Raw genomic sequence first — 12,138 nt, 5'->3', positions numbered from 1 at the left:
TGCTGCAAGCTTTACCACCACAAAAATGTGTTTTGAAAGAGGAGTGTGCACATCTGCAAAGGTCAGGGTTAAATTACTATGTATGACCTACATGCCAGAGAGGTTTCACATGACCAAACAAGAAAGAGGAAACTTAAAGTTCAACCATGTTGCTTTTGTTGTTCATGAATGTTCACGGTAGACCACATTTTGATCATGGTGGGATGTGCAGAGTTAGTTAGCATATACATGCTGGAAACTGTTTTAAAAACAGTTGACTTGAATGACAAGAAGTAGTTTATTAACACAATTGTAAATACTCTCACTGTCCAGGACAGAATTTTCATTAGATCTTTCCAATGCTTTATTTTTAGTTTGAGGATTTTTTCCTCATCCTCCCCTACAGTATAGTGCTATGTTTTGCCATGGACAGAGAGAAAAACCTACAGTACAGAAATTCATATAGGGACAAAAGTGAAATGAGTAGTTTTACATTTACTGTAATTTGGTATCCACATTAGCTTAAAGTACAAATCCTAGGCCATGATCAGATACAGTGACAGGAGTCAAGCAAAGACCTAGACAGATTAGAGTATAAAATGAAAATACCCAAAAAACACCACCACAAAGACTATTTAAACATAGCTGTACTCAAGCACAAGCCCAGGACCTTGGCTGGGAAAGTCCTCTGATGATGTAATACCCAAGTAAGGATGCAGTCAAGCATGAGCATATAATGTGGCAGACACTGCACTGAAGTGCACGCCAGACCTGTTAGCTTGCTTTCTAGTAGGTATCTAGCTGTGCAAGTGCTCCTTCCATGTTCTAGCATGAAGTCAAACAGCACAGCCTGTGGCTAAACCACATGTGAGGTGTCAGTGACTGAAGCCCAAGCTTGCTGTCTGCATGTGCAGGGGGGGGCCCAGCCCCCTCAGAAGCCCTGCTCTCCTCAATTTTGTTCAGGAGCCAGATAAGGAGAGTGAGTGGCTGAACAGTTTCCACACTGTAGATCCACTTGTGTGCAAATGACTGTTTGGTGTTCTTGCCAGGACATGGGAAGTATTAAGGTAAGGTCTAACAAGAACCAGATACTAAACTTCTTTATGCAGGTCTTACACTGTGGAACAGAAAAACCATCCAAGTTTAGGTTTCTCATCCTGTTCCGCCCAAAGCTGTTACACAACTCAACTATTACTCACTCTTAGAATTTCTGTCCAAATTATGTGCCTTGAATAAAAGTTCTAAAGGGAAAAAAATTAAGACTTATCTTACACTAAATTTCTTTCCAGATCTTTCTGCATCATCTCATTGTTGAACAGTGAACTGAAAAGTAAACCTGAAAAGGAGTTAGTGTTAAGGTATGTAGGGGGGTGTTTTAAGAAAAAAAAAAAACATACCAAAAAACCCAACCTGATTTAAAAAATAATTACTGAAAATATTATGTATTACACCAATTAAAATAGAATAATATTTTTCATGTAATGTTCATAAATACTGTAATTTCTTAAAAACTTAAAATAATTTCAGTAATTTTCTTTCCATTAAGTCATAACATACAAAGAAACACCACTACGTAGCTCGTCTACCAGAACTAATTCTTGGTTAAACTTTAAGCTGTAAAGGTCATGCAGCCCTGCAGATGGTAACCTTTGGGTGAACCTGTGCTCCATACTGGACAAACACCACTGTAAGTAGAACCCTTCCTTTGTTAACACATATAAGTAGATATACTCTATCAACTTGTAGACAGATGCAATTTAACCTTTAGCCTCTTTTTATATGCTGTGTTTGCCTATCGGAGTTTGTTCTGCAGTTGTTTTTAGCCATACTTGTAAAGATTTCAGCATTTCTACCATTTCTTCTTCTTAAGTTCTTCTTCCTTTCACAGCTTGCTCTGGCTCTACTTAAGTTGAAATCCTTAACTTGCATAGCCTTTTAGAAGACATCCAAAATCTGTCTTCCCCCCTTTCCTCTAATATTCCCTGTCTAGAACTCTAGTTTAGTCTATATAAGAATAGCCATGGGTTTGCACCATGTGTATGATGCACAGTCTACAAGAGTGTCAAGCACCCTGATTCTGCTGTGGTTACATCATAACCAGGGAGGAAGGGCTACAGAAATGGAGAGCAAAGTCAAAAGCAGGTCCTCCAGTCCTTCCTTTCTTAGAGGTAATTTTCTACCACCTTTGGCACTGACAGTTTATCAGTCGAGTTTTATGTCCTTACATAATTCCTTCTTAAACCCAACTAGAGTACTTCATCCACTTCCACAACTTATCCTAACTCCTACAAATAATTCTGCTAACAAATTTACTAGACGATTCAGTGAAAATAGCTGGCACTTCAACAGGATGAAGTCTGTACCATAATGCACAAAAAAAACACGGAGCCTATGCTAACATAGCTTTTAGTATACAACTGTAATCACAGAATAAAGTGTTTTTCTTTCTTCATTCAGTATTGATTTACATATTGTAAGGTGATTTTTTTTTTTTTTTAAAAAAAACTCGGGCACAAAACAGTGTGTCCTCCTCCCAAGATACTCCTTTTAGATTTTTGGAAAGGATTGGACGAGTGCAAACCCAAGTAACATTACCCACATTCTAGGGACACGTGCCACAAGTCACTTAAAAATTCAGATCAGTTTTAAGGCATACAAACATCCCCCCCCCAAATACCACTTCTGGTCTCCCTGCAAAGAAACAGTGTAACCCCCTCCTTACCACCAAAACTAAACACAACAGCCAAAACCAGCCAATAGTAACTTATAAAGTAAAATAATTTTCAAAAATATTGATTTCAGGGAAATAACTACGTACTACATCAGATCATACTTATGGTCTGGGTCCTTCCTGAAGCAGCTAACTGACTTCATCCAGAAGAACTCCTATCCAATTCAAGAACTAGCTCATTGATTTGTCCAAACATGGGCAAAACTTCCTTTTTCTTGCACCTTACTAGACTGCTTGTGCAATTTAGCTGTTATACATACCGGTCTTCTTTTATACATTAGGTATATGAAATGTAAAAGGTTGACAACCAAAAACACAGAATTCCAGATCATTATGTCCAAGGCACAACGGTAGAGTGTAGCCCAAATGATGAACAATGCACATCCTGTAAAAATTTAAGAAAAGGAAGTTAAATTTCACTGAACAATAAACACATTCATATAAAGTCATCAAGAATGTGTCAACTGGGTGTAATTTACACTGGAAAGCAATACAATCTACAAGCTTTACTACAGTTAGGCTCTGTTCATCAATGCATGCACTGGTAGCAGAGCTAATCACTACAATGCTACAAACAGGCACTGAGAGCAGGTTGACAGCAAACTACAGTCCTATTGCATGGGACTGCAATACTGGAGTGACAGTCATTCAGATCAGGACTGGAGAAAGCAGAAAAGTGCAGCCCATGATAGTCTGTTACTAAAACCAAGTAGAAATAGGATAGGGGGAAAAAAAAAATAAATGTATCTCAAGTACAAAACCCAAAATTAAGTAGTTCACAAAATTTATTACTACTGCATTAATTAGCCAAATGAGAGCCTAAAAAACCCTCCAAAAGTCATACACAGATATTTTTTAAAATTTAAAGGAAGCATCATTGCTGCATTTTGACAAGGTCACAGCAGGAACCTGAATTCTCTATGACAAAGATAAAATTTCAAATGCTTACTCTTTTTTTAGTTGCTTTACTTTGCCTTATCTTTTAAAGCAATTGCCATTATTCATGCTTATGATTAGGGATACTATTTTTAGCCTACAAAGACAATGCTTATCAAATGATAGATTACACATCAGTGAGTCTCTCCTAGAGAAATGTGAACCTACCATCTGGTAGAGATGGCTGTAGAGGTCACAGACATATTTTCCCTTAAGTTTCATGCAAAGATAACAACAAGGTGCCAAATTAGCGTCCCTTTCCTCTCTCTCCCTGAAGGCAACACTGAATTAATGAATTCAGTATTATCTATTCCATCTGAGTTGCTGACTGGCACTTACATATGGATCAGAAAAATCACAGTGTAATGACTCTTGATCAGCTGGTTAATTAGACTACAAGGGATGGGAAGATACAAGGGCTGGAAGTACTGAAGAGAAGCACTATTGTAGAGCAGCACAGAGGTGGGGCAGGGTCATCAAAGCAAAGGGGACAGATCCCTAGGACTCAGGCTTGGTTACTTCTGCTGCTCACAGAATAAATTTGCTTCCAGCTGCCACCTCAGCCTGAAAAACTCTGATTCCCTATCTCTTCAAAATGCAACAAGACCTACAGACCAAAGTACAGGCTCTACAAGTGCAGAGCTCCCACGGCTTTAAAACAAGAACTACACAGACAAAATGCAATGCTCAGACCCTTGGTCCCCAGTGCAGTCTGTTTTGGTAAGTTTTCCTATAATAGCTATAAAAAGAAAAGGCAAAATTGTTGTAAGTTCAACCATAGAAGTTATATCATATAATAATATGGGTCAGTTCCATGAATAAGCATTCTCATTTAAAAGTACTTAAGCATGCTCCATGTTGTGATACGCCCAGGTTTATCTGTCTTACACTGCGATGACTCACTACTACTCCTTTGATCACACAGACCCTGTCCCACAGAAAGGACTGGGGCTCTGAAACAGCTGTGGGACTGCAAGAGTATTACAAATGACACCATGCTTGCTTAGTCTCAGGCATGCCAAATTTAGTTTTTCCTCTGAAGTCAAATTTTGGTATCACAAGATGTCTGCAGTGGTGAAGGAAACATGACAGACTTCAGGAGAACACAGACTGCACTCCATATTGCACGTCCGTGCTTCTAAATCAGCAGTGAAAATAACGCTGGTGATACACAAATGTCACATGTTTGAAATCACATTTAAAGAACACATGGGGCGACATCAAGCTTCAAGGAAAGCCTTACTATTGCAGACATACCAGTCAATGTACCCACTTGAAATTTAAAATTAAGGTCTTAAGGATCCATAGACTTAACTCTGATTTGGAATTTAATGAACTTTAAGCAGTTAGTCATGTCTGAAGTAAATAGGGTCCACTTGTTTTCTAGTCAGCATCTACACAGGTTTGAAGATGCAAGTTGTATTTCTGGTAAGTATTAGGAGCCTAGAGACATATAATCTCTCCAGAAAAGATCTGTCAGGGTCAGAACAGACCCCCACTTACACCAAGAACACCTTCAGCAGAATACAATGACCATGACTATGTGCTGGGATTTCACCATAAGCTCAAGGGACCAGGAGAAAGCTCTGTAATGGTCACAAACTTCCATTTCTGTCACAGGAAGGTTGCAAATCCCTCCAGAATAATTCTCGTACCTATGGTGAGTAGGCCTCGCAGAAAAATCATATGAAGATTCAGAGTAGTTGGAATAACCAGTCCAACTGCAAAGCAAATGTTTGCCACGTGGAAAACAAGATGATGAATCTCTTTCCAGTTTTCACATGCAGTCTCATTAAAAGGCACAAGTGTGGCATTTTTTAAGTCTGGAATAAAACCTAGTGGAGTAACAGTGAGTGGGCTCACTGCTGTCGTATTCATCTTGAAGGCTCCTGCAATGAGACAGAGAGAGGGGAAAAAAAAAATTACTGTGCATTAAACTGAAAGATATTAGACATACTGTGGTGGGTTGACCCTGGCTGGATGCCAGGTGCCCACCAAAGCTGCTCTATCACTTCCCTCCTCAGCTGAGCAAAATTAACAAAAGGCTCATGGGTCAACATAAGGACAGGGAGATCACTCAGCAATTACTGTCACAGGTAAAACAGACTTGACTTGGGGAAGTCAGTTTAATTTATTAACAAATCAGAGTAGGATAATGAGAAATAAAACCAAGTCTTAAAACCACCTTCCCCCTACCCCTCCCTTCTTCCTGGACTAAACTTCACTCCCAACTTCTCTTCCTCCTCCCCCACATCAGCACAGGGGGATGGGGAATGGGGGTTGTGGTCAGTTCATCACACGTTGTCTCTGCTGGCCCCTTCTCCTCAGGGGAAGGACTCCTCACACTCTTCCCCTGCTCCAGTGTGGGATCCATCCCATGGGTGACAGTCCTCCACAAGCTTCTCCAACATGATTCTTCCCCACGGGCTGCAGCTCTTCATGAACTGCTCCATGACATCCCTTCCATGGGGTGCAGTCCTTCAGGAACAGACTGCTCCAGTGTGGGTCCCCCATGGGGTCAAAAGCCCTGCCAGCAAACCTGCTCCAGTGCGGGCTTCCCACAGGGTCACAGCTTCCTTTGGGCATCCACCTGCTCTGCCGTGGGGTCCTCCCTGGGCTGCAGGTGGATCTCCATGGGCTGCAGGGGCACAGCCTGCTTCACCATGGGCTTCACCATAGGCTGCAGGGGAATCTCTGCTCCAGTGCCTGGAGCACCTCCTCCCCCTCCTTCTTCACTGACCTCAGTGTCTGCAGAGCTGTTTCTCTCATATATTCTCACTCTTCTCTCCAGCTGCAATTGCTGTTGCTCAGCAACTTTTCCCCTTCTTAAATAAGTTATCCCAGAGGTGCTACCACTGTCACTGATGGTCTTGGCCTTGGCCAGTGGTGGGTTCATCTTGGAGCCAGCTGGTACTGACTCTATTGGACATGGGGAAAGCTTCTTACAGAAACCACCCCTGTAGCCACCTCACCACCACCATTACAAAAACCTTGCCATGCAAACCCAATACACATGGATTTTGGGTTATTTTCAAACTTCCCAGGATACATTTTCCATTATCATTCATGGAAAAAAAAAAAATCTACAAATGCTTTAAAAGGGTAAGCTAGATCTATAGTTCAGTAATGCTTTAGTATCTCTTTCACCTAAGTGCTAGGCTTGAAGAATGGTACATTTCAAAATTTGGACTGTATGCACATAAACAACACTGTCTGAATGCTAGCTACTATGACTGTCATTGCTCAGTACAACATCCTATGTATTCTTCCTAGTTATACACAAATAAAAAAACCACATTTCAGTCTACCATTTACTGAATGGGTCTATGATGTTAGACAAAGTAAATATTTAGGAGAATTTAACAACCTAGATGAGAATTGAAAGAAAAAAAGAAAAAGGCTTATGTAGTGTAAGTCTCCTTTATGGCATACAAAGCTGTTCTTCTAAATAAGGAATAGAAGGTCTTAAAGGAGGAACACGTGCTGTTCAGTTGATTAAAAAAAGCCAAGAAACCATACAAATCAAAACTGAAAACAGTCTCAACTTCCAGCTTTCTTGCAGGATCATTTGGGGGCTCTTAAGTCACATATCATCTTGCACACATTAATCGGAGTAGGCAAAAAACCCAAACCACTTTTGAGAACAGTAAGTAAATACTACTGTTTCTCCTCCTAGTTGATCAGATGCTACCAAATCAGAAAGAGAGATGCCCAGGCTGCTAAGTTATGACAAGGTTGCCAGTCTTTCAGGGAAATCACTTGGTCTACCTAGTATGAGCCACCTTGCAAGACCTTAGGTTGCCTGTGGAACTCCTGGAGAAAACGAGACAGTTTAAAAAGTAGATTTCTAATCTAAAAACACATACTTTTTGTTGTTGTTGTAATAATAAATCTAGCATATTTTCCTTTCACGCCAATTCAAAGGGAAAAAAAGATATCTGTAGGCAAATATCTTCCCAATACGAAGTAAAAAAATCCCTATTAAAAACAAACTACAAAGAGAAACTGGAAAATTTCAAGACACTACCTTTAAAATCTTAAAAGCTGGTCTCTCTGGGGAACTGCAGTCGGTGTTACAAGCACTCCAGAAGGTGTCCTCAACACAGAGCAGTTTCCGGCTGGAAGAGCATGACTGTTCCTACATGGGCTGTCAGAAACACAGGAGAACCCTGCTTCCAGAGAGGCACGTACGGTCCCCCACTGTCACAGCAGCAGAGATTACATGGAGCCCAGCTTGAGTCTCATTAATGAAACACATGCACGGATCACTGAGCAAACAGGCTCCATAACATGCAACAGGGTGGGGTTTGCATTCAAATAAATTCTGTATGGACTGAGCATGTCCCTGCTGTGTGTGCTCACCAACTGTCATGCAATTCATCTGCTCAGCAGACAATTTTGATTCACAGTAAATACAGTCAATATTTCTGTCAGACTGGAATACACTCAGCATCTCTGTCACTTGACAGTGCTTCTTGGGCTGTGAAGTAATTTTGAGTTGCTTCATCCATTCTTTTTATTATTTTCCCCCCAATCAACTTGTATATAAGGCATAAGTAAGCTGTACAATTTCTGAAGTTAATCAGTCAGTCTTAAAAATCCCTTTCTAAAGTAGTGGGAAGAAAGAAATCCTCAACCTTCTGATAGTTCTCTGATGCCCAGAGCCTGTCGCAGCTAAGCCATGCTACAGAACATGCAGAAGCATCTTGGAGGATCAAACATCAGCATGAACACAGTATACACAGTCTCCAGATAGAAGTGATATTCGAAGGAAAAAATATATCTTGTTTTTACTAAAATAGGCAATTCACATTTCTTCTCTTAAAGAGCTCACTTTTATCTTTTCATTCTTACATTAGTTTTTCGCAAAGGTTAACTAAAAATGTGGGGTTTGGCATAAACAAATTCTACACAAAATTGTTACCAATAATCAAAGTGCCCAAACAAATTCACCATCCAGGTATCATACAGGCACTATCCAAAACACACTCCTACTTTCCTTCAGCTCTTTCACATGAATTCAGTGACAAGAGCCACAAGAGTAGTTTCACTGTCCTGGCAGAGCCACTCACACAGAGCCAAAGGGTGAGCCTGTATGAGGCTGCAGGACCGTTATTTTAATGTGCTCATGAACAGAAGGTAATTGCTAACTCTGGGTAACTGTGTCTGTGCTTATCTTACACTCATCTCATCATTGTGCTCCTGTTGTTTTCACACAATATAAACTCCCTGCACTAGCACAGCAGGACCTCTAGATCTTTTGCAAGAATTTATCAGCCGAGTTTCTATGTACAGTCTTTCACTGCCTAGTCATGTGCCAATAAAAGCACCACTTAACATGCCAACGGAACAAGTAGAGATAACCAAACTCACAGACACAGAACCAGCTACAGGTCCATCAACTCATCTCAAGATCAAAACAGGCTGCCAGAAGTAACTTTAGCTGCATCCGATTACAAATCTACGAAGCTTTCCAGATGACTGATTTTTTTAATAGCAAGATTTTGTACTGTATCACTGGGAGAATAGAGGCTACCTTACTCTTTAAGACTTGGCTGTAAAGTATCACACATCTGAAGACTGGAAACCCAACGAGCCAAATGAACTATATACAGCACGTGACAATCTCATTCTCCTCACAGCCAGCCAAAACACTGCTCCCCTCGTTAGCCACAGATGCTGATGCCACAAACCACCAGCCATAAACTGTCAGAAAGGGAAGATGTTTCTCCAGGTGTTGGCCAAGTCATTTAAAGCCATAAAGTGTCCACAGTTGTAACAACAGGACATTCAATGCTTTTGAAAGTCTGGGGCACCTACTTGGCTGCCTAAATTAGAATCCAGGAACCTGAATCTAGCCACATCCATTTTTTCCATAAGCTTTGTCTTTAATACCTTGAAGTCCTTATATGAATGCATTTGAATTTCACTTACTACTCACAAACAAATATTGCAGCACCACTAGTGTACTGGAAAACAGCAGAAAGCTGCAGAACGTCTCTGTCACAATGGTATTTTAAAGCTGGCAGAAACAGAGTGATGCTATCAGCAAAATGACACAAGTACAGATCATGACACTGGCTCTGAAGGAGAGCTGCCCATGAATTTCAACTAGGAAGCCTGCTTAAGAATCAACAAAAAAGGCAGACAGGCAGAGTTACACGCTGTATGTAACCTAAAATGTTTGTCCACAGGTAACACCAGAAATACAAATATTCAAAGCAACATCTCTGTAGTTTTTAGGTCAATTCTTTAGTCCTAACACCTACTGTTGTCACATAATATTAAAGAATTAGGAAAAAATATCTGCTGTTCAACAAATGAACAAGCAATTGTCATTTCCTACCCTCTGCTGAGTCAAAAATTAAAACTACATCTACTAAGTAATATATCACAAGACTTTGAAGTCTTATACTTAAGTCTTCAATACATGAAGACATGTATTAATATGAGGAGTTAAATATACAACCAACATCGTCAAAAATTTCATAAAAATTGGAGAAATAGTATCAACTGAAATGAAAGCTTTATGGAACATAAGACAAATAATTAAAAGAATATTTTTTAATATCCAGTAACTTTTCCATCATATGGATTTAGATTTACTAAACTAAGAGTTTGAAAACTCAGCTGATTGAAAACTCAAGCCAATTTATTGTCCAAACACACACAAATTAAAAAATAAAAAACCTACTCACTGACACTTTAATATTAAATCTATCAGAAATTAGTATAGCAAACAAAGCCTATTAATTTTTTTTGTGCATGAACTTGATAGAGAGTTAAGGTTATACATTGTAGCTTTAGGTCTGAAAATATGAATTTTCAGAATGTAGATGAGGTAAGCTCACTCTAGAATTTTTCTATGCTCAGGACATCTTTATACAAGAGGCCAAACTTCTGAAAGCCATTCCCAAAAGTATTTAGCCCCTAAATTCTCAGGCACAAAGATGCCTTTAAAACAAATGGAGGTTTTATGGATATGTACATAACATTCACAGAAGACAGACATAGCAGAAAAGTTTAAAGCAGTTGGTTCTAGTAGGAGAAGAGGTCAGCCAAGCCAACACGGGACAGCACAGCGTCCCGCTCACATCGTCATCCACTTTACTGACATTATTTGTATCTCACAGCTTTACTTGTCAACGTTTTTCAAGTGAGTTTCTTAAAGCTTTGCTTGAGTGTGTTTGTATAACCTTACAGTCATTGCACCTTTACAATCCACCATTTACATAGATGGATTTTGAGTCTAAAGAAAAAAATTGAAAAAAATTAAGTCAAGCTCAATAATTTTTTTTAAATCATACCTGAAGAACTTTAATTATTGTTCTGTGGTCTTGTAGCACAAAAGCTGCATAGAGAATTTAGACAATCAGTAATTTCTTCGCTTTTGTGAGCTGAAGACAAACTATTAGTGCCAGCATAATTCAGTTAATTACAGTTTAAGTTACCAATTTCCTTTTTACAATGAAGTAGGAGTGAATGGGAAAGTAGTATAAAAAAATATGTATTTCAATATGCTCTTTCGAGCACGTTCATTTCTATTGAAAGTGTCATTAACCACGGAAATTTGTTAGCCTCACTCCACACTTGAGAGAAGATTTACCAACATTTTCATTCTGCATAGTTAACAAAACTATCCATACCGTGATAAATACCCTTACGTATGCTCAACATAACAGCGGCGTAGCTGTACTATGGCAGTGGAAGTTCGCTGACTGCGTTTGAGCTCGCTCTGCCTTTGGCCCCATCGCACAGGGCTGCGCAGAAAGCCCGAGTCGAGGGGCGCAGGCGGCGCCCCGCACCCCGCTTTCCACCCCTGCCCCCGAAGCTCCCATTTAGTCCGGAACGTGCAAACACCAAACCCACCGCTTATCCAAAATAATCAATAATAATTCTAATAATGAGAAACTTAAAACTACCGAGCGACCCGTCCCTCTCCCGCCAGAGCCGTTCCGCGGGGAGGGCACCTGCGGAGCCCCCGCTCCCAGGACGCCCGTCGGGGAAGTGACCGGGCGGGCACGACCCCGCCGCAGCGACACGCTGCGAGTCCCCGAAAGGGCAACGCGGACACCAGGGCAGGGGCGCGGCCCCCCCGGCCCGGCACGGAGCGCGGCGCCCGCCCCGCCTGCCCCCCCACGGCCGCGGGGGCAGAAGGACCGAACGACGCCGCCGCCCGCTGCCAGCCGGGGTACCCGCCGCCGCCCAGGTAAACCGCCCCTCCGGCCGCTCACACCCGCCCTGCCCGCCGGCCTCCCCGCCGCAGGGCTGTCCCCGCTGCGGTGCCGCCGGCGCACGGCAGCAGGAGCGCCCCTTACCTGCCCCGCGCCCTCGGAAAAGTTTCCCGGACGGGACGGGGACGGGCTCAGGCTACCGCCCCCGACGCCGCGGCCACCGAGCCGCCGCTGTGACTAAAATAGGCAGAAGCCGGCGGGAAGCGGCGGGCGGCGCCAGCGCCGGGGCCGGCACCGAGCGGCCGCAGCGCGCAGGCG

The 12,138-nt window shown here is 41.7% G+C and overlaps 1 protein-coding gene across 9 annotated transcripts in view; it reads right to left on the bottom strand.

Moving 5' to 3' along the window:
• POPDC1 (popeye domain cAMP effector 1) overlaps nt 1-12,137 on the bottom strand; it is a 32,710-nt gene extending 20,573 nt beyond the window's left edge. For 6 of the 9 annotated variants that reach the window (XR_012622582.1, XR_012622583.1, XR_012622584.1 and 3 more), the window contains exons 1-3: nt 11,965-12,137; nt 5,302-5,535; nt 2,971-3,095 (exon numbers count right to left, since the gene is read on the bottom strand). Coding sequence is in view for 6 of the 9 variants with exons in the window: in XM_074819428.1 (XP_074675529.1) it covers nt 2,971-3,095; nt 5,302-5,524 (348 nt within the window). In the remaining 3 variants the exon portion in view is untranslated. Of the gene's footprint in view, nt 1-2,970; nt 3,096-5,301; nt 5,536-7,673; nt 7,801-10,953; nt 10,998-11,964 lie in introns of those variants that run through there. The other 3 variants (XM_074819429.1, XM_074819430.1, XM_074819432.1) reach the window with 3 other exon arrangements.
• Between the last annotated feature and the right edge of the window lies 1 nt (nt 12,138).

This window comes from Strix aluco, chromosome 3 (assembly GCF_031877795.1).
Source record: "Strix aluco isolate bStrAlu1 chromosome 3, bStrAlu1.hap1, whole genome shotgun sequence".
In the NCBI taxonomy this organism is placed as follows: Eukaryota; Metazoa; Chordata; class Aves; order Strigiformes; family Strigidae; genus Strix; species Strix aluco.
Note: the sequence above shows the minus strand (reverse complement) of the source record. Positions and strands in the feature narration are given on the sequence as shown.